The 27,809-nt window shown below is 29.1% G+C and overlaps 2 protein-coding genes across 9 annotated transcripts in view; one reads left to right on the top strand and one right to left on the bottom strand.

Annotated features, from left to right (window-relative positions):
- Nucleotides 1-1,061: 1,061 nt before the first annotated feature.
- LOC130452794 (zinc finger FYVE domain-containing protein 1-like) lies at nt 1,062-18,386 on the top strand. 4 transcript variants are annotated; one of them, XM_056792246.1, is made up of 9 exons: nt 1,062-1,225; nt 3,611-3,929; nt 5,096-5,581; nt 8,469-8,709; nt 9,890-10,127; nt 10,290-10,496; nt 11,875-12,090; nt 14,371-14,535; nt 17,404-18,386. In XM_056792246.1, the coding sequence occupies exons 2-9, from the start codon at nt 3,926-3,928 to the stop codon at nt 17,893-17,895; spliced, it is 2,049 nt and encodes a 682-aa protein (XP_056648224.1). In that variant the 5' UTR covers nt 1,062-1,225; nt 3,611-3,925; the 3' UTR covers nt 17,896-18,386. The 4 variants fall into 4 exon arrangements, with proteins under 4 accessions (XP_056648224.1, XP_056648225.1, XP_056648227.1 ...); XM_056792247.1 differs by having other exon boundaries at nt 1,097-1,225; nt 3,611-4,004; XM_056792249.1 differs by lacking the exon at nt 3,611-3,929 and having other exon boundaries at nt 1,134-1,225.
- A 2,396-nt stretch (nt 18,387-20,782) lies between these two features.
- The window catches only part of LOC130452793 (interference hedgehog-like), a 114,664-nt gene continuing 107,637 nt past the window's right edge, over nt 20,783-27,809 (bottom strand). For 3 of the 5 annotated variants that reach the window (XM_056792240.1, XM_056792244.1, XM_056792241.1), the window contains one exon: nt 20,783-25,014. In XM_056792240.1, the coding sequence (XP_056648218.1) occupies nt 24,769-25,014 (246 nt within the window). In that variant the 3' untranslated portion in view covers nt 20,783-24,768. Of the gene's footprint in view, nt 25,041-27,809 lie in introns of all 5 variants that reach the window. The other 2 variants (XM_056792245.1, XM_056792243.1) reach the window with 1 other exon arrangement.

Raw genomic sequence — 27,809 nt, 5'->3', positions numbered from 1 at the left:
CGATTTTAAATGCTGTATACAGGGTGTTAACCTGATTTCATGTTTCATTATCACAAATGCATTATCTATTTTTTCAATTAATTGCTCTCTTGTTTGTTGTTACGTTGTCTGGCAACTCCAGGTTCATGGCGATTTAGATTGCCAGTTTCCCTTAAGCGTCTAAATGTCGTTTCAAAAGTATGACGATTAGGTTGACGTCTATTGTGAAAACGCTCTTCATAAATTCTTTTTGCTTCTCTTCCATTTCCATCAGCTTTGCCGTAAGCCATCAACATATCAGCGTATTCCTCGTTAATAAAAGCAGCCATTAAAAATAACAGTAACAACAACAAACGAAAAGAAAAATAATGCGCAGAGCGGAGTTGTGAAGTACAACACGTGTAGTAAGCAATGAACGACAAGTGTCGACTAAATGCACCCGACAGGGTGCACAAGGACCAAATGGAGCATAATAGTCAACCGATGAAAGAGATAGCACAATACTTTTAGCTGTGTTACAATGAGACAAAACATTTTACATGCTCAATTGAATAGTTTAGGTTTTCACCCTTTTAATGCATTCGTGACGACAAACCGGTTTTTGTTGAGTTACCTGGTTAGTAATGATACATGTTACATACCGTTCGAAAGAATATTAACTAGAGAAGTTTTTAAAAACATTTGTAAATGCCATACACTGTATTTTTTTTATTATTACCATCTGAAGTTGACATAAGGATGATTTTTTTTTCGATTCATGAAAGTTTGATACTTCACTGTTATTTCTTTTTGAATAGTTTGTATGAAATTATGATTAAATCTGAATAATGTAAGACTACACTAACAAATGACATCATTTTTTTAACATTTCAGCGGTTATTAAAAAAATATTTTTTTTAGTTTTTATACAAAAAATGGTGATTTTCTAGAAAAATAGAAAAAAAATTATCACTCATTAAAGGCAAAATGTTATTTAAGTAGGCACAACACGTAGCCAACACCATCACCTATCGACCATTTACCTCAAAACACCCTGTATATTTCTCAAGTACATATGTCAAGTAAAATATAAAATTAATTTTGTCACCAGGCACACTTATAACTGTTAATTTCATATCGTTTCCATTTGCTTCACTAGCGTTACTTTGGTGAGTCTACGAACTATAATTTGATGTTTACAGATGAAAACTTTTTCAGCTTTTCCCCATTTAAAACAGTTCTTACCTCTACACTCAATATAATAAAGGTAAGTTTTTGTCTTCTTATAAATCATATTTATTGATAAAAGTATGTTTTTTTTCATTATAGTATAAGTATAATCTTGTTGAAACTATATATAGAAATGATAAAAGAGGAGTTGGAAATATTGGAAAGCAATCATTTTGATATTAAAGAAAGTTATAGTTATCAATTTTAGATAGCTCTAATAGAATAAAATTAAGAGAAATTTGAAAAACAAAACAACTAAATTAAAGAGTTTTTTGTACTCTTTAACACATTTTAGTATCGTTTTGTTAACTTCCTTATTTATTAACAAATTATTGAAAATACCCGTTCGGCATAATAGTTTATTAGAACATAAAAAAGCAATTTGTGTTGAATAAAAAAACTTATATCTTATCATCACCTTTTACCAACTAAATTTATTATCACAATGCAAATAAAAGTATATAAACCTTTTTTCATATGTTTCGACAACGTTTAAAAAAAACAATTAGGATACACAATGACGTCACGAGCATAACCCAGAGATGCGAATTTTTTTAACCTTATGTCAAGTCTGCTGCTTCTAGTTGATTCTTTTTAGCGTCTCTCAAGTACTAAAAAAAATTCTTCCACCATTTTACTGATTTTCTTTCTTTCCTTCTAACAAAATTAGACAATATTAAAACCATTAAACCAATTGTCTATCTCGAGTTTTTGAATCTTTTATGATGAATAATCAACTTGGTTTTAAAAAGATTACTATATACCTATTTAATTTGCTTTGTACCTCTAACCTAACTTCGAGGAAGATTTTTTGCTGGGTGAACCCATTTTAAGACTTACATCAACAAAGGTTCATGAGATGTTAAATTATTGTCCAGTATCTACTTTATTCTCAGGTACATAATGATCTGGTAACGCAACGACATTTTGTTTATGTAAAAAACAAGCACAAGAAGTGGTAAATGTTATTATACTGGAGTACTTCGAATGGGGCCTGACGTGTAGAGGTCCCTTGGTATTGATCTTAAACTTCTATAGGTTGTAGGGTTCGGGAAAGACGTGCCTTGGTAGTTGATTCCACAGGCTTATGGGCGTATTGTTTTAACTTTTAATAATTTTCAAATCCCACTGGTACAATAAATGTATACAGTTCAGGAGGGGAGGATTGAGAAAAGTCTAGCAACATGTTGAATATTTCCTAATCACTCTCTCATAGTTTTTAACACTTGAAATAATAATCGGAAAACCATCAAAAAAATTTTCAAACTTGCATTCTTCTCTTATTCAATCAAAATTTCATAAGCTCAGTCAAATTCTCATTTTGAAAACGTTTCTGATTATAAAGCAAGTTTATACTAAATTCGGTAATTAGAATGGAATAAATTCATATATGATTATGTAATACTTCTATATGGACAGTTTAAATGGGAAGGAATGTCCCACCATTAAAGGGCTGACAATATATTATTTTCTCTCTCGTTCTAGATACCTCGTTCCAGTTGCGCATCCTTGAGAATGCGCAGAACCGAGTTGGAACCTCGGAGGATAGAGATAGCGTTATCATTCTGTCTTTCTTAGTCGAAACAACTTCTATTTACTGAACCTGTCCATATAGAAGTGTTACATAGATGAATAAATTATGAATGAATAATTATGACAAATTTTTAGTTTGCACCCTCAAATACGTTATAACGCCCAGATAATGTTCATTATTTACTGTCTTTTGCGTTGCAAATTTTACTCGGTCCATTATAAATATCACTCAGCACACTTTAATAACCAACAAAATAGTGCACTGTAAACAAACTAATTTATAAATGTGACTCAAATTTCATGTTAATATAAAGGTAAATTATGCCAGTATCAAATGATATTTGCTTAGGGGTACAGTTCGTAAAAGTTCATAAACTCAACTGGTTAAAAATATCCAACTTCCATATACAAAGAAATTATTATTGACACAGCTTCCCTTTAACTACAGAAATGAATACGATTATATATTCAATTGCTCTACTTCTTAACGTAGACTAAAGGATATGAAAATGTACAATATTATTCATACTATGGGGTCTTATATCTTGGGCTGCATTTATTTTATCAAAAGATGAATGATAAAACGATGAAATGAAATATTTATGTTTATATCATATCGGTATATATTGGATATATATAGTGTTTTCATTCATTTCAGTAAACAACATGTCACATTATAATTATCTGTACGTATTTATTTGTATACTTATATACGTTTAAATTTCTGTTGCATAAAAAATATATATGGAATATTGCCATTGAAATTTCTGTAATGCGTACTTCAAATTTAATTCTTAGTTGAATGAAGTTGGAAATTTTAAAGTTACAAAAATAAAATGATTTTATCTATTATATGTTTAGATTCTCATATTAATTTTTTTATTTATAGCTGCCATATCAATTATTTTATATGAGCCGGCACTGTAGTTGTTTACGTGAAAAAATTAACGTAATTCATTCGAAACTTAAAGGCGGGAACGTAAAATAACTCATTATTAATATTGAAGCAAACAAAGAGCCTGGCATAGAACGATGAACTGATTGAGCAAAAAACCGTGCGATAAACAAACAAAAATTAAATACGCAAAAAACGGTTGGGAATCCGAGTAACGTTTTTGATTATAAATCAACCAATTAATGGTACAAACGCGCCTGTCTATAGTTGTGTATTTTTTATGATACGTCAAATTTATAGTGTCAAGTCATGTGTAAGTAGCAAACATTTTTTCAACTACAATTAAGATTTTAATCGTTTTCGACAATGATGTGAATTTTTTCAAGGGGTAAGATATAACTTTATACTTTTTTATATGTCTTGTAATATTAGATTTTTATTTTTTCAAAGTAATGATGTTGTAAATGCGTTTTAACTACTCATACGTCAACATACATTTTAGAAAGTTTGTGTTTGTTGACTTCGAATGATAATAAAATTTTTATCAGAGTTTTAGTATCAATGTTTTGCTTTCGTTGAACGTATAGAAATATGAGTCAAATTCTTATTATTTGAACAGTATACATAACCTCAACATATGATTTTTGTGTATGTATAAGGTAAGGTTTCCAGTAAATTATTTGTTAATTTTGCTAATATACGTTTACGTTGAATAAAATATATCGGAATTTGATTAGTTTTTTTTTACACTAAAACAAGATTATCATCTGTTTTTACATTTTATGTATTTACATTTTTATGATGACGAGAATAAGTGCATAACGGGGTGTGTTTACTAAAAATAGAAAGTAAAATATAGTTATTGTTAGTATGTTCCTTAATTCACAATGTGTTTTAGTTGTTTTCTTAAAAAGCTTCACATTAAAATTAACTTCTAGATTAGTACAAACTTCTTTTAAAGCTGAAAAAAAAAGATTAGTAGTTTTAACGTTTTTATTTTATTCATAGTAATAATGATAATTTTTTTTTGTCAAACCAAATGTATTTGTATGTTATTTAAGTAAATTGAAGCAATCATAACAATGGAAAATATTATTGTTAATGTTTGTCCAATTGCAAATATTTTTTTGGAAAACTTATAGAAAATTACAATTGATGTTTTTTATTTGGCAAAGATAAAGTAAAAAAATAAGAACATACACCTGTCAATAACTTTGAGAAATGAATAAAATTTACTCCAGCATTCATTTAGAATGTTTTCATTCCCTATTAAACTATTAATAGCATACTTTTACTCCTGCATATTGCTATCTCTCATATTCTTTCTTATTTTAATTAAAATGTGCTTTTGTAATTAGTTTTTTGTGAAAAGACTGGATCATATAATGAATTTTTATGCTCATTTGAGTAGAATATCTGATATTTCATAAAATAATTTTCAGACAAATAAAAAATTTACACATTTTTCTTTTATTTTAGTAAAATCAGTATCATCAAAAGTGTTTGATTTCGTCAACATGAACTCCCTTACAGGAAAGATGAAAAATAGATACCAAGATCCTGGAACAGCAATTTTACAATCTATTGATCCTAACATAAATAATAAGCAGGATGTCTCAGGGGATATAAATTTAATTTCTGATCTACAGTCACTTAATTTGACTTATGATATCGATGATAATGATTCAAAAAGTATTCTACTTCTTGATGATTGTGAAAATTTGCAAATAAAATCTGAAGAAGAGTTCTTAAACATTCTGAATATAAAACCAAATGAAAAGGTTAAGGTTGTATCAATATTTGGAAATACAGGTGAAGGGAAATCTTACACTATGAACAAAATATTTTTTGATGGTCAAGAAATGTTCAAAACTTCATCTTCACAAACTTCCTGTACTTTAGGAGTTTGGGCCATGTATAATCCTGAACACAAGGTCATCTGTTTGGATACCGAAGGATTTTTGGGTAAGTCATTGTGGTATCTGTGATGCAAAAGTTCAGGTCATTTAATGATAAACTTATGTTGTAATAAAATTTACGATATTTTAATATTAGAAAAATAGTTTGCTATGCAGTTGTAGAAAGTACTATTTGAAATTTAATGCGATGTACTGTTTGATTTTGATTTTTCTCAAAAAATGTATCAATTTTATTATTCTTGATTGTTCAAAATATTCCATTACTTTATTTACAAATGAGAGCTTTTCTTTACTATAAAATCATAAACCCAATCAAAATTTGACATATCTAATATTATCCATCCCAAATTCAATGAAACATTACTTTATTTTCAATAATTTGAACTTTTAAATACCCTTTTCCATAAATAATTTAAAATTTGAACCACTTTAGGTCATAAGATATTACAGGGTTTTTACTGAGTTTCCTAAAGTCCTTTTTTATTAGGTCCCTTTTTTTTGCAAATTGGTCTCTAAGTTCCTTTTTTTTGCAAATTGGTCTCTAAGTTCCTTTTTTTTAAATTTTGCAATAAAGATTGTATGATTTTTATATATATATTTACTACAATGCCGCATACTTTTAATTTGACCATTGCGCTAAAAAACACTTTTTTTTCATTTGTTTATGACTGCCAGATGAAATTAAACATAAGTTGTATGATTGTCAGTGAAAATGATCACATTTGGCTATTTTTTTCTGAAAAAACTCTCAGTGGTTACAATCGTCATTTACTCATCTTGTCATTACAAATATAAGCATTAGTACACTTCTCACTAACACCTCCCTTGAACCTCAATTCCCAAAAAAAAATGTGTGCATATCCTTAATATGGGGCTGTATTAGATAGTTTCAATCTGAAGCAGAAATAAAGATCGCCGTCATTGAAACCTGGGACTTTCTACTGCCCTTCAGTAATTGGCATTCCAAATTATATACAAACTTGGTGCATATATTGACTATTAACAGTAGTGAATTTATTTCTATGGGACACATTCCCCCTATTTTACATCTCCCTCTACATTCAATTTTTTTTCTGTTCACATGGCAGTTATTCCTTTCACATAAGTATTTTTGTACAGACTTTCTTAATAGGTTTGTTTCCTCTTTCTGATTTGTTTCATTTCCAGTTATGACACAATCACAGTGGCTTTATTTCGATGGAACATACTGTTTATTCACCAAATTCACCAAAGAGGTTGAATAATCTACATAAAAATATGGAAATTCCTCACAAGCATTTTAATAGATTTTCTGAATATTGCGTTACTATCAATTAACTGTAAATGTAAAATGTTATATTTCAACTGCTTGATTTCAGGTATTCTCTTACCCGGCTTACACTTGGTAGGGAATTATATATATATATATATATATATATATATATATATATATATATATATATATATATAATATATATATATATATATATATATATATATAATATATATATATATATATATATATATATATATATATATATATATATATATATATATATATATGTATATATATATACACTCATTTATATATTATTGATGTTTATAAGTAAAATGATAGATCCCTAAAAGTCCCTTTCTTTTCATGTTTTGTCCCTAAAGTCCCTTTTTTTAAAAAACATTGTGAGCTAAAAGCACTAATATTACTAAAGTTGTTTACTTTTATATTATATTTAATAAATAGATGTAAATCCCTGCTCTGCCATTCACTTATAGGTTTTAAGTAAAAGAAATTATTCTTGGTAGCAGTTAATGAACAATAAAGTATATATACAACATACTAGGGGCTAATAATTGATGCTTATAACACAAAGAATGAGAGCATCAAACAGGAAAGAGGAGTTTAATTATATACTACTAAATAGTGAACATTAATTGCTTCAAATCAACTACTACATCAAAAAATGTGGCAGTCTATTTATAAATTATTATTATGCGTATATCAGCTGACACAAGGACATATTACAGAAGAGATAGTGTAGTTGTAATATTGTTTATTTTAAATGACACTGACCTTTATCACACTTTATTAAAGACCTAGTTTATTATTGAGACGTGAATTGCAAATTTTAATTTAACTGAAAGAGAAATGAAGTTGTAAGTAGCAAAATAGTAAAATAACAAAAAATGTGAAAATGGGAAAGAATTTGTGATGTGCATTTTTTTAATATTTTCTGAGTTTAGAATATAATGAGATACAAAATCAATTTTTCTATTTCAAGGTGTTGGATATTTTAAAAATATTTCTGGTCACTATATATCATTTGAAAAAATTTCTATTCAACTGACTCAAGTTTTATAAGAAATTTAGATTAAACTAGATGTAATTCTGGGATTCCCACATTTGTTATTAAATTTTGGGTCAAACTTAATATATCCCATATAAAATTTCAAAACAGACAAAACTCATTTTTTATACATTTTATATTGCTTTTAACTTGCAATAGTGATGAGTTTAAATTACTATTTAACGAATTGATAAAAATGAAGCAACTTAAGTACCCATATATTCTGAATCAATAGCTAGATATTTATTATTCAAATATAATGTATCTTTGTTATAAAAACTATACACGGTAATAATTGGCTATCAAAACGAGTTGCAGGCATCATTGTTTGTGAAGCATTTGAATCAAAGCCAGGCACCTAATCTTCGTAATACTCATAATGAAGAGAAAGCCAACGAATCAGCTAGATATAACCACTGTTAAACATTTGTGTCTACCCACCAAATTTTGAATAATCCTTATCCAAACATGCCACCACATGAGCATGTATATAGAGTATATTACAACGATTTTAAGATCAATTACTTACATTATTTTTTTGCTCAAATGGTACTAACCACTGACTAACCCCGAAATAAATGACCGTAACTAATAATTTTTAAATTTAAGGTATTTCAACGAAGGAACAGCAACGCACACGGCTATTATTAAAAGTAATGGCAGTATCGGATATAATAATATACAGAACAAGAGCGGAGAGGCTTCAAAGAGACATGTATACATTTCTGGGTAGTGCTTCAGATGCATACAAACAACATTTTAGCGAAGCATTAAAAAAAGCACTGGCAAAAGCAGATTCTAGTTTTTCAGGTGCTATTGGACCTGGAGTAATTATTTTCCATGAAACAAGGTATGTGATATATTTTTACTCACTACAAATGTTCAAAGCAGAAGTAGCAGTTTTAAAATGATTATTTTGTTGCCAAATACTACCTTATATAAAATTAATACATAATTTAATAGCAGTTTGCTACATCTTGAGTTTATACAAATTTTAGAGTCCAATTTATAGGATTTTTCCCAATAAAAGAAAGTGCCTTTACTAAAGAAACTTATATAAAATTTGATTAGTTCCAAAAAGTCGTAAATTTATGGCTGTTTATTGGTAAGATATTGTGCAGGATCGCACTAGTATAATACCTATCATTTTCTTTATAATATAAAGAATTTTATAAAATTTATTTGATTTTAATACACATTGTTTCATGGCTCAAAATGAACTGACACTGGCCATACATAATCGGACCCTGTGGGGGTCAGGTATAAATATAAAGATATAGTATTTAATATCAAATATTAACTGGAGGCTAGTCACTTTGTTAGATCACGCAAAAATATATACTATAATATAGAGAAACTTTTAATACTTACATGGTAAACCCTCACATTTTTAAGACTTCAGATGTAACTTTGAGTATAAAGAAAATTATTTTTAACAAATAAACGTCCAATGCTATTGTAAAACTTAAGAAGCAGAAAAATGGTAACTTCAAAAACATTGTACATAAAAACAAAACAGAAATTCTCCTAAATAAATGATTATTCTTTTTACACCGTTGCCGGTTTATACAAAATTAAATGCAGCTTAATTGAGATGCAGCTAGTGCCTGCATTCTTTATAGTTATTAAAAGCTATGATAATAAATACTACTAGGATTCACATGTTATAGCAGGATAACCAAGAGGCCAAATTGAGCTTTACTTTGTCTTAGATTTTGAAATTTTGATGACAGGGAGAAGAAAGGTTTCTATAATATTTACCCTTTCACAGTGGGGGTTGCTTATACAAATAACCGTTGATTTGTATGAGAGAATTAGAGATAGAAAATGGAAGGAAAAAAGAAGCGTGGAATGGGAAATACATGCTTTACTTCAGCTGGACACTATTAATGATTTTTCCAAATACTTATGGTCAAATCATCAGATAATGTGAAGTTTCCCTCCCTAATATTATAAACGGTCAAGTTAATTCCAAAAATCCCGCTAGGACTACCCTACTATTATAAAGTAAAAAATTGATTGTATTTTAGGCATACTCAGACTTTGGAGCATAGTGTAGATTTGACACAGTCTCCAGAAGACATAATTCGACAAAATTTTCATGATTTGAATTTACCCTATGACTCGTTTAGTTTTATCAAATATATTGGTAATAGGACTATAGGAGAAACAAATTTCGAAAATTTGAGAATAGCTTTGCTAGATAAATTAGAAAGCACTGAAGTTAGAACGAAAAGGGATGCTAAATACATTTATCTAACGTTGAAAGTAAGTATCTAATGCTCGTTATAATTGTTTTATCACAGTAAACATTTTTGGAAAATATAATAGAATTATAGATGAAAGCACAAACAATATGTGAAAAATGCATCTACATTTTTTATGGTTTCATTCGTCAAGTAAAAATTTGATTTTTTTTATAATTTCCAGAGTTTAAATGAGAAATACCGAAACGAAATTTCTAATAATAATTCGCCACTTTACTTGCCCGCTTTTTTCACTTGTACAGACAAATGTCAATCTTGTAAAAGTAATTGTAATTTATCTATGGGCCATAAAGATGAAGGAAATCCACATCACAGCGAACAAGAGTGTAAATTTCAGCATCAATATCAGAATCAAGTGTATTTGTGTAAGGTATGAGGTTTCATCTATCTTAATTTTTTATTCTCTTAAGAGTAGTCCAATCATTATAGGGGATACCCAGTATATTACCTCGTAAAAACTTGTATTTTGGCATCCTAAGACTATTCTCAAATTCACTTATAATTGGATGGTCGCAAGTTTTAAAGTCAGGCGTCACAACATTTTCTTTGCATTTTTTGCGAATATCTTCTATTCCATGGGTTTTAGGCTATTTGTATTTATTTCAATATTGTAGAGAATCCAATTCCCTACAACTTTTGTGACTCAACTTATGCGCTCTTTAAAAAAGGGAAAAAACGTTGTTAAGAACATTTGGGAAACTACCTAATTTGGATGAACTTACATTTGAAGAAGAAAACTGTCCGGTTCAGAGATCATTTGAGAGTGGATTACAAACCTTATTAGCAGTTTATAATGCTCCAAAATCTATGGATAGTATCGATCATCTCTGTTATGCACTATATGTCAAGTCAACAAAGTTGAATAAACCTGTGCAGTCATCAAATATTCCACCAACGTTTGGAGCACCTCACCAACATTTCAATCGCGTTTATTATCAAATTTAAACTTGATTAGGGCATGATTTAGTACCCCAGGTATGGGGTTGGACAATGCGTAACAAATTCCTGGAACCTATCTTGATTATTTTACCACCTGCACCAGATAAATTACTCAATACAATATTCTGTAACTGTAAAACTAGCAGTGACTTAAGATGTAGATGTAGAAAAGCGATGTCACAGTGCTCTTTAGCTTGCAGACAATGTAATAGACAAGTTTGTCTCAATGCTGTACCATATCAGACTGATATTAATATATAGACCCTTTGACCCAGAATTCATGAATGACTTGGAGACAAATATCGTTGAAGAGGGGCTTGAAATTCTGCAGTAGAGAGACGATGACAACGATGATGAAGAAGAAGAAGAGAATTGAAATTAAAAATTTTTATTAATATTGACAATAATAAATCCATAAAATGACACGTTTAATAAAAACATTAATAATTAAAAATTTATTTCTCTTCTCTATTTATATAGAAAGTCATAAGTATCAATTAGATTAGAATTAAAATAGTATTTTCCTTAACAATTTCTTAATTACATGGTCAGGTAAGTGTTATTAAATAAATTGATACTTAATTAAAAATAGATAAGTAACCAAAAAAAAAAATGATAATTATATATTTGGTTAGGTTTTACGTGGTAATATACTGGGTATGTCGATTTTCCGAGATATTCACCTAATTTGGCCTAAGATGACTGTACTTGAGGATCTTATTTGCATATATTTCATAGTTTAGTCGATTAATTATACACATTTTATTAGATTTGACAGATTGATTAACGAACCACTATTTTATTTGTAGAACTGCTACAAAAACGGGGAAAAAACTATTGTAAAAGCTGGTTACCAAACCACTACCAATAGTAATTATATGTCTTGGTTAAATTACGTTTGGTCCGGTTATGTAATAGAATGTCCAAAGTGCGGTGAAATATATAGGAGTAGAGAGCATTGGTATGGTAACAAAAACCCAGAAGATGTAGCAGTCAGATCAGAAGTGGTGCATATATGGCCAGGGGTATGTAAACATTTCTGTCGCCATAAAAATAATAACATGGTTTTTGTGGTTTAACTATTTTCTTTCTTTTTTATATTCATTAGAAAAACGTGCAAGAATCTGTTTTTATTGAATTAAACAATACGCTAGACTATACCATAACTCAATTAGTTCCAAATTTCATGAGATCAGTTTATAACTCAATTTTTTATTAAATGCAACAAGGTTATGTCCAAAAAATGATATTAACAATATGTTCAACTCTATTTATTTATTGATTTAAAAATATTTATTATTCAAATATAAGAGCTGCTTTCCATTTACATTCAAGTGATCTGAGACACTCAGTTATGTGAGTCTCTTATCCTCAGATAATGACTTCATTACTCAGTGAATAAAAGGTTAATATTCTCAATAACCACATAAAATTCACTATTATCATTGGGAATCTAACTGTCTGTTACTCACAGCGAAAGAAATGACATAACTAGAATAATATTATTTATAAGATTATTTACATCAATGACTGTTTGCCATAATTTAGTATTGTTTATTTTGATGACAAGATCTGACAATGTAATATCTTTACATCACTTTCAATCTGAGTTCACAAAACCCACTAAAAGCACACAGTCTCAAGCTTGTGCAGATTGCGGGTAAAAACTCAGTTGGTTCGCAAGTGAAAATAATCTGAGTTTTAGTGTAAATGAAAATCAGCTAACATTATATCTTTGTAACAAAAACTATACTTTGTAATAATTGGCGATTAAAACAAGCTGCAGACATTATTGTTTGTGAGGCATTTGAACCAAAGCCAGGCACTTAATCTTCATAATAGTCCTATTGAAGAGAAAGCCAAGGAATTCCAGAACACTACACCTGGGTTTGTATGAAGTGATGGATCATCTGTAAACACTGGGCTCTCCAGTATCGCAGCAAGAAAGGGGGACAAAATAGATCCTCTGTACATATATACAAGAGAAGGCCAACAAATCAGCTAGATAACCACTGTTAACCATTTGTGTGTACACACCAAATTTTGAATAATCAAATCAAAACCAAAGTTTTAATTAAGTGATGTAGAAAAAGGGAGTCAGAAAATAGCAAAGCATAAACATGTAATAAAATAGCCATTTTTTAAAAACTCTATGTAACACACTGTTGTCTATCTTGATGGTATTGTAAAATCAATATTTAACCAATTACCGTTTGATTCATTTATTTTTGATATCTAAAAGACACTGACAGTCGCTAATAACGTTTGTACTTGAAGCGACAATAAATTTATAAACAAAAATTTCTGAAAGTATAATAATCACTTTTTACTATTTTAAGATAATAAAAAAATCTACTAATGTCAATTTCATTGCTTTTGCTATGATTTTTACACTATATGTAGATGGTAGATTTACAAATTTCGTAATATTTTTTTAATATACCACTTTACTTGCAACCTGTAGAGTAGTTACAATAATGGAATGGGTTGTTAAAATCAACGGGACATATAGGAACTACCGTAGTAATTATTTCCTCATATTTACAATTTTACATTATTTATTGAGTTGGGTATTTTGGAATATGATAAGGTAATTACTAAAAAGTCTAACAGGTCTAGAATCTATTAAGTAAGTCACATGTCTAATGTCTACTTAGCCTTCTCCCATTTGGTGGTACCATTAGGATCCTAGCCAGATTGTTAAGATAATTGCTTAGCCTTTGAGCATATTTCTGGAATATATTTCTTATATTACACTTTCCGTTTGAGTGCCTGGAGCAACTAAATTATTAGGTACATACAAAGGGGTATTTAGGATACTACTTTGGACTGAAACTTTTTTAGATTTGGGATATTGGATTTGGTCGTTGTACTCCAGAATTATATTCTCCAAATTTTTTATTAGTTCCTCAAACCTCAAAAAAATTATTGAAGAAAAACGTCAGTAATAAACTTTTAGTTATTTATGATGTCTGTATTAAATGATATTTCTCTGAAACCCATTGGACCAGTTCTTACAAATGTAGTATTTTTATTCTAGAATTAGAACCTGTCTATCATCTTGGGCATTTCTATTTCGCTATTAGTCGTAAACCAAGCTTGAAATTTGCAAATGTGAATCCTTTTATGAAGTTACATGTTGACATTAACAGTAAACTATTTAGTGTACTTTTGTAAATAATAACTGAGTTAAACTTTTGTCAGATAGTGTAAATGTCAGTTTATTCATTATACTTATCATAAACAGTTTAAGATATTCCAACATTAATGATACAATTAGAATTTTTGTTGAAATTTATTTGTAGGAATCTTTCTCAGAGTCCCATAATTCTGCACAGAAGGTGTTGGATAGTGTATCTTTGGTCACAGATGTTATATCTAACGTAGGATCTCAGCCAAAAAAAATTGTGAGTAATTGGGCTACCGATATTATTGCCCCTAGTTATTGGAGATCCAACGATGAGATAGTGGTAAGTAATTTGTGACTTATTTATAAAAACTAGATTTAATGTTGTCATATATTCACTTGGCGTTATTTCACTTCCAGTATGCATTTTCTCATAATTTCCATAAATTTGTTTGTGCTGTCATATATTTTACTACTTCACCTACCTGTCTTTATTCTGTAGTTAAGCATTTCTCAAATTTTTGTTCTTTTTGTCTTCTTTTTTAATTCGATAAATGTATCGCTCCCCAATCTGTAGAAATAAGAATTCAAATTACACAAGACAACACTGTCTAGTCAAGAGTGCAGTCAGCACGCTTCTTGACCTGTGTGAATTGAACCAAGCACATACACGATATTTTCAGTTTAGTTCAAATGCTCCAACTCTATGCATTGTTATTAATATTAAAGATTTAACATCTACAGAAGTTGTGTGTCTTAAAGCAAGTTTATTTTAGCAATTATTCCTTAAAATGTTTCTTTATCAATTTAAAATAAAATTATTTTCATCTTTACCATTCTTTTATGCATTGTACTCCCAAATTCTTTATATGTGGCCTCAAAGGGCGTACGCCAACATCATGAGAAAAGTTGCTCTAGTTCAGTGATGGCGAACCTATGATCCATGGGTCAGGCACTAACCCACCCAAGCAATTTAACTGACTCACACTTGGATTTTTATATATTTAAAATATTTATATCCATAATCGAATATATGAAAGAATATATCCAACTGGACATTGACGCGCATGCATATTCGTTTCATCGTAGAGTGGGGAGATGTACCAGTGCTGAACTAACAAGTGGCACTTTTGTCAAAAGTGATGTGTATTATATGTACATAAGGTAAGTTAATAAGAAAAATCTCAAATTGTTACATTATAAATAAATATTTTTAATTGTAGCCGGCTGTTAAAAAATCAAAAACAAGCGATACAAGTTCCAGATCATATCAAACTGAATGGTTTGATATATATAGTGTGATTGAAAGAAATGAAATGATTATATGTGTTATTTGTAAAAATAACTTTACGTATATATAATGTGGAAATACACTTTGAGAAGTCGCATTCTAATCTCGACATGTCAACAGATGAAGAAAGAAAAACCTATTTTTTGCAAATGAAAAATGAGAATTTTTAGCAAAGCAGAGTTTTTTGATTCCAAAAAATAACATTACAACTGCTAGTTTTCAAGTTGTATATTGTATCGCTCGTCACGGGAAACCTCTTTCAGAAGGAGAATTTGTAGAAAAAGACTTGATTACAAAGCATATAATGAGTTACCTATAAGTCGCAATACAATTAAAAAGTGAGTAATATAATTAGAAAGAAAAGTTTTTTTCGCAAATACATAGGGACTTAAATTATTCAGAAATGTATTCAATTGCTTTAGATGAGAGTAATGATGTAAATGGTTATGTACAATTAGTAGTTTTGCTCAGTATAAGTCAGGAAATATAATGAAAGAAGAGTTAATAAAACTAGTAACGGTGAAAGGAAAGTGTATTGGTCTTGATATTTTTAAAGAATTTTATGCTGTATTTGAAGAAATATATATTGACCTACAGAAAATAGTTTTTGTAACAACAGACAGTGCACCTTGTATTGTATGGAAAAATATTGTATTTATCCAGTATCTTAAGCAAAATATTACACTCTCAGATTGAATTTCATTGTATAATACACCAACAAGTTTTATGTACGAAGCAAGGTTTAAAAACATTTTCTAATGTAATTGTAATAAAATTTATCAACTTTATAAATTCTTAGAAGAAATTGAATGCCGGTATTCAGGGATTTTAACATACAAGGTATGATGGCTTGATTGTGATGTCCTTTTAATCGCTTTGTAACATCATTGAAAGAAATGAAGCTTTTTTTAATTGACAAAGACAACAGTTTTGATGATTTTTTAAAGATATTTGAAAATATTTATGACGAAACTTGATGTCTTTACCAAAGAGTTGGTAATTAAAATCATGAAATATTTTCCTAAATTACAAAAACATTTTCTAAACCCAATAGTTGTTGAAAATACGGTTGACTTTCAAGAAAATGCAATACAAAATTATTCAATGATTATGCAGGAAATAAAACAAGCATTTGAGGTGAGATTCAACCAATTTAAAAAGCCGGAAAATACATTCAATTTTATTTTATATCCACACAATATGGAATTTGAAACAATGGAGTTAACCGAATTTATGTGGCTAGGTATCGATAATTTAGAGATGGAAGTAGTTGAATTTCGAAACTGCGTAGTGTGGAAAATAAAATTAGAAATAGACCAAATACCAAATAATTTTGTATCAATTAAGAAACTTTCAAATGCTCTTTTAGTGATATTTGGATCCACAAATTCATCTGAAAAATTGTTTTCGTCAGTGAAATCTTCAAACAGAAATAGACTTGATACTGAAACAGCAACAAACTTCCCAATAAATACTTTATAATCAACTTTATGATTGATATATAAATTATATATTTATATATAGCTATTAATAAATTTTTATACAAAATATATATTGTATGTTTTTTTTATTCCTTCTTCCATCAAATACTTAGTGATCCACTGGCTAGATTTAAAAAAATTATGAAAATTTGACCCACTTCTCAAAAAGGTTCGCCATCACTGTTATAGTTATTATAGATGGAATTTCCACTCAATTTCTTTTGGTGTTTAATCATGTTGACAATAGTAAATAATTACAAGTCTAGTTTTGAACCAATTATTACTTTTTTATGTTAGGATGGAATCTGTTTAGTTACCCCTAGCTGAATTACCGTTAAACATGCCGTATTTTAATATTATGACAAATCTAGATTGTACTGAATCTAATATTCTAGAAGTCTCATAATTAACCAAATTTTATATTTATTTTAATTTTTAGGAGTGTCATAAGTGTAAAACTCCCTTCCTCCCTCACGATAAAAAACATCATTGTCGCGCTTGCGGTGAAGGTTTTTGCGAAGCATGTTCTTCCAAAAAACAACCAGTTCCTTCGCATGGTTGGCTCGAGGACGTACGAGTTTGTGACGACTGCTATACCGATCAACCTCCTAGTTTGTCTAATGTCGTAGATTCCACTGAAAACCGAGCTCGACAGATCGGAGAAACCGTCGTAAAAATTGTTTCAGCAGTGACATCCGTCTTAGATATACCGAAAGAATACATCAAAGAATCTGCTAGACCTTCGTATTGGACACCAGATAGTGAATGTATCCACTGTTGGGTTTGTAAGAAACCATTCGGTCCTTTAAGGTCGTTGCATCATTGTAGAGACTGTGGGAAAGGAGTGTGTAATGAGTGTTCTCGTTCCAGAAAACCAGTTCCCAGGAGGAGATGGGACAATCCAGTAAGAGTTTGTAATTATTGTCGATGATTAGAACCATCTAAGAAAGTTGAGCATTTTTCATTTTAGTTGTTTCTAGTGGATAGGAAGGCGAATTTTTGTTATTTTTTTTATCGTGATTTTATAGTTTGAAAAACTCTCTTAATCTAGGACAATAAAATTGTATATTTAAAAAAATATTATAATTGATGTAGTGACTTTGACTCTAAATTAATTCACACCAATTGAAAGTACCTGAATTATGTGAAGTTAATGCGCACTTCTTTTCCAAACAGTCAAGAGTTTTTTTATTTGAGAGCAAAAATAAATTATAAATGTTTATATCGTACATTTGATTTTACTTTTAATTATTTGCAAACATGTAATATATAACAGTATGCTCATGTTGATATTGTTCGAATTTTAAAATATGTCCGATATTTTTATTATTAAGGTATTTAAAATAAGGAAAATATTTTCACTGGCATGAATCATACGTTTGGATTGATCTGTTCCCTAAACTGTTAAATATATGGTTAAAACTCACCAACACCCTGCTGGCCGTGAGCATCCAAGTTATTGAAATTATAAAAATATACCTACGTGTGGGGCTCAATTTGCACTTATATGATATCTATTTAAGAAAATTTGTAACTTGATAATTTTTACAAAAAAAAATCAAAAAGTTCGTTGTTTTTCAAAATGCAATAACATCAAAAATAAAAAAAAACTTTAAAGATTCTTTTCACTACCGAACTTTGCAACTTTATTGTTTGAATTTGCACCGTCGAAAAAGTGCGATAATTTATAACGGTTTTTTCATAATTTGCAAATTTTCTTGAATAGATATCATATAAGTGCAAATTGAGCCCTACACGTAGGTATTTTTATAATTTTAATAACTTGCATGCTCACGGCCAGCAGGGTGTTGGTTTAAAACTCTTTTTATTATTGCAATGGCTCCTTCCCGTTAACATCAAACTATGTAGTTCTGATATAAATCCACTTAGGATAGAGCAAGATGCTAAATTGGGATTAAGTCGAGGTCGTAGACCTTGGATTTTGAAGTGTTTGATAGAAATAAAAAAATGCTTCACTTCAGCTACATAAAAAACTTTATAAACGATTTTTAAAATTATGGCTTGCGTGAATGTGCTACAGAATATCGACCCAAGTTTGTGACCTTCTAACTCTAAATCGTCAAATTATTTAAATAGACTGCAAAAATTAGCTTACCTGTAATCAGATGACTAATTTTTTTTTATTGTTCCAATGAACTGGTTTAGAGGCAGGATCCTTTTTAAAGGATTTATGCATCGTGAATGTGCTCAAGACTAGTGTCCCCTTTAACAATTATTTGACATTTTGAGAATCTAAGACTCTGTAAGCTCTAGTATACCCGCAACAACTTTTACTAGTATATCTATTTTTTGTAGTTATTTTGCTCGTTGCCTTTAATTAGTTTTTACAAATTTCAACATTCCAATTATTTATCATTTTATTAATATATTTGTCAATTTCCAAATTTATGGAAATTTATTTTCAAAAAATATAGTTAGATATATCTATATTAAGAATTTCTTCAATCATGAAATTATTGCGGCATTAGAATTTGAGATCATTAAAATTTTTGTTTGAATTGAATTGGAGAAATACAGAAATCGACGACTCTACTCAATACTAGATGATAACTTTAGTTTTGATGATTGAAATTGGAGATTTTCATTAAAATAAGTTTCAATTACTCACATAATTCATCAGTGATTGGAATAATACTCAGTTCTTATGAAAAATGAGGACATTAATTTTAGATTCCTAAGAGATAATCTCTTTGGGCATACTGAATGTATACAAATAAAACCCTTTGAATTCTAGTAGTAATCTATTACGTAACTAGACAATGTGATATAAGAAGGGATTGAAAAATTAGTTGAAGGCCTTCCTATTCCACCACGATATTGATATTTAATAATTCCGAATGAAATATCATCATCTGCAAGTTAAGATTTTTACTTTTTTAAAAGTTATGCAATATTGTTTTTTTAGTGTATATTTTAATATATGTTTAAACTGTTGGTTGCTTTTTTGAATTTTTCTTGTTTGTGTCCATTTTTTTTTGTATAAGACATAATAATAAAAATTTACTAAATTTACTCAAGCAATTATTATAAACCTTTTTAATAATGTTTCAGTGTATATACATTATAAACAGTAATTAGATTATTTTTATTTCTCTTAGTTTATATAATTACGTATTACTCAGTTGTACTAATATTTTTTTAAAAAACTACAAAAATATTCAAAAGAGACGGATTGGTTATGAAAGCAGCTTTCTCGTACTTACGTTTTTTAACAGGCGTATATCTGAACTTGTTGCAGAATGCTACTGATAATCCAGACCGAAAGCTTAGGTAGGTAGATTGATGTCTAGTAACTATATGGCACAAAAAGGTATTGATAATTATGAATCTATTTTGGGTAAGTTGCTGTTATAGGCTCGAACAAAATTGATTCCATTTTTGGATTGGAAAAGATTAATTATTACAAGTTATAAAATTTATTAAAAATTTCTGAAATAGTTTGAAGAGCAAATTTGCACTCAGAAAACTCAAAAACATGGTCGAGGAATCTTTGCGATTTCACCAAAGTGACCACCAGTGGCTACGTTATTATCACAAATTAAAAATTTTCGAAAATTATATTTATTTGGTGCATATTGCATACTTTGTACCCAATTAAGTTTAAGTATTAACTGATAGAAAGACACTTTGTAGTATATTTTCAATGTCAAATAGCCTCTTATCAAATTTCTACTAGTAATTTCACCTCCACTTTTATTAGGAAATTTTTTTACCAATAATATATAAAGAATCTCATTGTCGATGCTACCAGGCAAATCAGACATTTGTTTTGGTTGTAGATAAATAAAAACGATGTGTAAAAAAATCATTCATATATTAAAAACGGCACTTTTAAGTACATTCACAACTTTTATATACATATATACCGGGGACTGCAGTAATACAAAAATATACTTACTAAAATCTACAGAGGAATAATATTAGCTGTCTAGTTAATACTGTGGTTAAATAAATATAAATCTTAATTGCTAATGGCAAATCTTTTAGTCTTTTTCAGTGTATAAAAGGTTTCGGGATTATTTAACAGTATCCAAAATTAAAAACATGGTTCCAATAATAATTCGTGTTAGTCGATTAGGACTACTTCATTATATAATAAACATTTATTAAACCAATTTTTTTCTATATTTATTAAAAATAAAGTCGTGTTCAATTGAATGCAATAATACAAAAAAACTCTGCAGGATCTGTTCCTCCAGCACCTGTAGCTTCATTAGAATTTTATTTAAAGTATGGGCTACTATTAAAAATTCTACAACGTCGTCTAACATCCAAATATCATCTTCCATAACTTGGGAATACAATAGTTTGAGCTCCTAGTATACAAATACTATTTATTTGAACAAGATGTTTTTAAATTTGAACACTGTTGACTACATACTAAATTAACAAAAGAAAAGGGCAAATTAAAATTATTATTGGAGTTCCTAAGTTGGCAATGCTGAACATTTTATTAATTTGTCTTTCATAATAACACCAAATACAAAGTGTCAAACTTTTTTGGATTTTATAAACATTATTTTGATTTACTTCTATGGAAACAGCATGTATGTAATTGAAAATTATTAGTCGTCAGTAGTAACTAGTTTTGTTAAAAAATATTAGAGAAAATTTCAAAAATCAGTGAGGAAATTTTATATTTAAAAAAAAAGTTTAGTAAAATATAGAAAAATCGGGAAGCTCATGATAACCTGGAAAATAAAATGGAAGTAGAAAGATTGAAAGTTGAATACAAAAGTGTTAATGAATGAAAAAAAATCCATATCCAAATTAGAATCAGATCGACAGAAGCTATTATTAAAATTGAAAGTTGTTCATAACAGTATGCATCATTATTTGCTCTTGAAATTCTTTTAATTATAATCGAATGCCCAGTATACATACTTTAGAAACATTTCAATTACATTAATGATTAAGCTATAAACCAAAAGGATTTCCTTGTTAACATTCTCTCTTTAGGTTAAAAATCAATTACTATGGAATTAGTTGTTTTTTTTTTGGAAAAAACATCAACAATTTTTTAGTTGAAATATTTAATAAACAAGATTTTTGAAATTATTAAAACGACACGATTCTATGTCTGACTGATTTACGGATACTTATAACTTCTGTATGAAATACCAATGTAAACAATTAAATTTTCATATTTAAGTCTGTAAACAATTGATCCATTTCGTAAGCGAAAAAGCTTATATTGGTCAAACAAGCTACAATTCTGAGATAAGCACATATTCACATATAGTATAAAAATTATTCTCCAACAAACTTTCCGTGATTCGAAACTCATCATTGAAAAAATTATGAGTAACTACAAATTAATTATGGAAGACAAATTAATAAGAACTTTCAAAGCACTCTGAAAATTAAAACTATTACATCAAATTTGACACATTATTCACGTTCGTACATTTTTAAGATTCGAATAATCAGTATATACATAAAAATATGTACAATTTAAAAATATACAATTCAAAAGAAAAAACATAAAACGAAAACGTCACTATCAGCCTTGAACAACTCGAAAAAATACTCTTAGAGCTATATGACTAAAAACTATTTTTATTATCATCGATATACTGCTTGTTGGCACCATAAACAGGTCATTAGAATATGTTTACTCAAATAATATCATAACTAGAAAAAAATCATATTCTGTACACTCAAATATGCGATAAAATTTATTTTTACACGTCAAAAAGTTGGCATTTACTCAATAAATGACTTTGGCTATAATCTAACAAAAGAGGTAACAAGGAATCTTTTTTAAAAAATTACTTTTCAACATATAAATTAAACTTCTAGAACCATTAAGATTGATACTAGACATACTACCAGTACAGTAGCCCGTAATAATTGATCCAATGTTCTGGAATTATCAAGATTTTGTCACTTTGAGACCTTCAGGAAGACAAGAGGAAAGTTCCAAATTCTAACGAGGTTGAAGAAATTTCCTCGATTGTTGATGTTACGAGGGCCTATTTTTTCATTTTCCGATAGTCTATAAATAAAAGACAAGTTCATATAAAACAATAGTTTTATTACCAAAAGATTAGTACACTTACGGTTACTTTTCGACATAATCACCGAAGATATGAGGCATTTGTCATATCTGTGGATAAGCTTCTCAATACCCTTTTTAAAGAATGTTGCCGCCAATGAATTCAACTAGAGTACAAAACAGACCTTGAAACTTCTAGAAATTCCGTAGGCAAAGCAGTCAACTTGTTGAGGCAGGTCATCTGAAACCACAGATTTGCGTCCTTGGCCCCCTTCATCATGTTCATTATTACGGTCATCTTTAAACATTCAACACTATCCACGCTCAACACCATCAATCATGAAGTTTTCCCCATACACACGACTCATTCTCCTAAGAATTTCTGCAGCACTATGGCATTCAGCCTGTAGAAAACGAATCACTCTTTGCAATTCACACTTGGTGGAAGTATCAATAATGGCGGACATGTTTACGTGGCTGTAGCAGAACGCCGACTGACGTCGGAATGTCTAAAATGGAGGAGTGTGTAGTGCGAGAGCTTCGCAGTCGCCTATAGCGCATGCCTGCGTAGCGTCTGCACGGAGCGATCGGAGTTCGAATAAAAAAACAGCCCTCGTACAATGCAGCTTGCAATGTATTAGAAATATCAAGACGAGCAAAGTAAATGATGAGTTTTTAGCCAAAAAGCCAAAAACAAAAGGAAACCCAATAATGCTTACGACCGGTTTCATAATCCCCAACTAGTACTTTGAAGGTTCCTTTAGATTAAAGGGCCGTTTAACTTAGTTGTTGAAATGAAGTGGACCATAATCGATTTGTAACGATCTCTCAAGTGACAGTTCCTTCATTAAAAGGAGGTCGACAATACTCTGTCCTGTTGCAATATGTGTAGTTAGAAAAAGAAACAAACTGAAATGTAGAAGTGAGTGTTTTTTGTGACTAACATTCTTTTTGACTTGATTTTAGCGTTTTAAAAAGTTTTATATGGTTGATACACATTTTTTATTTCTACAACGTTCCTTGTTCATTTAATAGATTTATTGTATAAATTTTCATCTCTTAATGCGGTATCTACTAAAAGTTTTATGAATCCGAGGCCGAGCATCGGATATAGTTTGTACGTTTTTATCTATGTTGATATATTTTTCTTTTTCGTATAAGCTTGAACTTAATGTAGCACATAGCGTCATAAACATTTTATTTTTTAAAACTTATTAAAAAGACACCTGGGTCAGCTTAGAAATCAAACATATCATACGTTTGTATTTGACGTTTACCACTAAAGGAGACTTAATGTGCTAAAGTGAAACATTTCTGACTTTACCTTAAAGTTTAAATTAAAAGAACATTAAGACTAAATGTCAATTAAGAAACGATCGATTCAAATTAATGGAAATTTTAAATACAAAGTTTCCTTTAAATGTATTATGAAACCAGTCATTAACATGCAAAAACTATCTTTTTAAAAACTATTTTACTGTCATTCAATCTTGTTTTTCAGTCTGTTTTTTAATAACTTATTTATAATGATTTAATAACATACTTAGATATATAACTTCGATAAAATGTAATTAATAATTTATGAAAAATGTCGTTCAATCAGTTTTATGAAACCAACACAGATCAGTCGTGCACTAATGAAATTGCTATAAATAATGATAAAATTAGAATCTATTTAATTGAATTTTGAATGAATTATACTTTGACTAATATTTTCTGCAAAAACTAAAATCTAAAGACGAAATCACACGGTATTTTGATCACAAATAAAGTAACACAAGACTATTAAACGTAATTTTCCCCGGAAGAAGAAACGTTTTCGACAGATATGTTTTTATTTCTGCTATTAGTACTTTTATCTATAATATTCTTCTTTCGCTCTTTCGAGTTGATAGGCGATGAGGGGGGCATGTCATGGTTCCGAGGGGCCCCTCCTGAGCCGGATGTGGATTCTTGACGGACAGTGGCGCTTGCGCAGTTATTATTTTGCGAATGAGCACTCAAACAAGACATCTCTATCATGTTCTGATTCTGGAAAACAACCGAGCTAGAAATTTCTGGAAATAAGATGAAAGTAACCTAGGTTTAGTAGTGAGTAATAAAAAACAATAAGCAAAACAAAAACATAGCTATTAGTAGTTAGTTCAAAGCCAAAAAAAAATGTAGAAGTCTAAGTCCTTTATACAGTTCAAATAATTAAAAGCTTTTATTTACTTCAGTTTCAAATTGTACCAATAAATCGCACCTCATATTAACTTTATAAAATAACTGATTCTGAAATACTGTTTCTAAAATTTGTATTCGGTACCATTGACAGATGAAGTTGTTCCAAGGTAATCCACTTACTATTTCCTCTCATACGCTGTGTAGGTTAGACGACTTTGTATACTATGACTGAAGGAATACTTTTTTATTAACGTATATTTAATTTTTCACACACTTTTCATAAACAAGGCGTTGCAGAATTATGTACCTATAGGAATTTAAGGAGCTGATAGTATGCTAAAAAAAAGATACCTCTTCGGGTACACTTTTAAAACCAAATTGAGAATATTTTTTCAACTACATGCCAAAGATCCTTAACTCTTTATTCTTATGGGGTAGTTTAAAGTGATAACATAATAAGTAAGATAACATTTGGCAGAAAAAATATTTCCAATTTACCTCTTTAAATAGTGGTATGTCCCTTATTTTCCACTTATGAGAAAAAGTGTACAATAAGAAGTACTTTGATTTTTTGCTTTCACCCGATTTTATATTATATTTCTTATAATCAGGTGGTCATCTAATTTATGATACTCTTATTGAAGATAAGACTAAATATTTGTCTGTTCCTTCTTAATGCATAGGCACATACAGACTTAAAGGACTTAGGCTATTATGCGCTTGCGATAAAGAGATGTCGCCATTACAGTACGCTGAAGATAAAGAAAACAACATGCATGTATATAATGATTTCATTACCATCGCAAAGCAAGAGGAGCTGGTTTGAGCCACTACTAAGTAAATATAAATATTTGTAATACAAGGATATACACAAAAAACAATTTGATGCTGTTTATAACTTATCAATTTCACCGAAAACCCAAAAATAAAATCATTTAACATTCTGTATGATACATAAGTTCATGTTCTTTGGTGTTTCATTTATTATTATCTCGAGTTTAATCATTATTGTTACAAAATGGAAATTTATTGAAATAATGATAATATTTTTGGTTTTCCAATATTACAGTTGCAATAATGATAATAATGAGAAATCAAAAAAAAATTAGACAATAAATGAAGAAATAATCAATATAACCTCAGCAAAATAAAACAATCGGTATTACTCAGAATATAATTAGATAATACTATTTACCAGACATTTGGTAGTAGTATAGAATTATGGATATCGATTTTTGTAGCTGTATATTCAAAAATAAAGATAATTCTCCAATTATTTTTTTTATAAATGGAATATGGGAAGTACAATCCTTTAAAACCAAATTGTAATTTCTGGAAGTGTTGGTAACATTCATACTGACCACTTTGTTTACCACTATCTTTACAACAAAAATCACAATTCACTGATTTCGCTAATCCAAGTTATCGCCTCCAGTTTACCATTAGTCTCTGAAGATGATAGCTTGGTTCTCGTAACGAGCGTCAGATAGTATAGATCATTTGATGATTGATTTCAAAATATAGGGTAAATTTAAATTTGAGGAAATTATTTTCAAAATTGTTTCATAGACTTTCTATGTAGTTAATCTACAGTTTTCAATTTACTAAAAGGTATAGATGTATTTTACAGTTATATATATATATATATATATATATATATATATATATATATATATATATATATATATATATATATAATTGTTTTAAGACGTACACTTAAGTAATTGAACTGTATAGTTTTGGAATACCTTATATATGTTGTATCAGAATTCATTGATTGAATTTTGTTAATTAAAAATTTAAACTGGCTATTAGTCCTTTTCTTCTGTGTTGCATGTTTGCTTGTCTTTTACTGCAATATAGTTATTTATGTAACAATATTGTCGCATGAGTCGAAAAAAGCCTTTACACACGAATTGCATATAATATTTTTTCTACTAGCGAAAATTTTGTCAAAATACAGAAGTTTAATAGTAATTTTCCTTTTAAAATATATATTAATTGATATTTTCAACATTTAACTCAAGATTGGAAAAAATTAACAAAACATCTGACGAATTTGTGTTATTAAATTTGTCCACTCTTCTCTTAGCCTCGTACTCTAGCCACTACACTACGGAGACCTTAATAATACGTTATTTACGCATTAGTGCTTAAAGTAAAATTTTAGATCTAATTTTTTCAGTTGATTTTAATAGGAAAGTAGTAATTTTCTTTACAGCAAAACAACTCTTTACCATCCAAGATTGATAATGATCATAAGCTTCAAAAAATGTTTTCGTCGAGAGAATCACTATACTTTTTCTATAACCCTGATTATATCTAATAATATGCTTTTAGTGAAAACCGAGATGTGAATTTAAAAAATTGAAATAAATTGATTTGGAGTAACAATTTTATGAATCTTTTTTGCTTTTCAGTTAAACAGGTAGCGAAAAAATTATTCAAATTATAGAAATTCTATCCGTTAATAATTAATAGTCGTTAAAACATTTGAGAGAACAGGCAATTATGGAAAATATAAATTGAACTTCCCTAATTCCCTAACTAGGAACTAATGTTATGATCTGATATCATGTTTTTCATAAAGATATTCTATTATAAAATTACGTTTTTTAGTAAAGTTTTTTATACTTTCAAAAATTTCAAAAAAAAAATAA

This window comes from Diorhabda sublineata, chromosome 2, assembly GCF_026230105.1.
Source record: "Diorhabda sublineata isolate icDioSubl1.1 chromosome 2, icDioSubl1.1, whole genome shotgun sequence".
NCBI lineage: Eukaryota > Metazoa > Arthropoda > Insecta > Coleoptera > Chrysomelidae > Diorhabda > Diorhabda sublineata.
This window is presented reverse-complemented; position numbering and strand designations above follow the sequence as displayed.

What these genes read in the sequence shown, in the direction of transcription:
- LOC130452794 (XM_056792246.1), top strand. An exon ending in ATTATTTTCCATGAAACAAG is followed by an intron (nt 8,710 to 9,889) that starts GTATGTGATATA and finishes ATTGTATTTTAG; the next exon opens with GCATACTCAGACTTTGGAGC. An exon ending in TGGTGCATATATGGCCAGGG is followed by an intron (nt 12,091 to 14,370) that starts GTATGTAAACAT and finishes ATTTATTTGTAG; the next exon opens with GAATCTTTCTCAGAGTCCCA.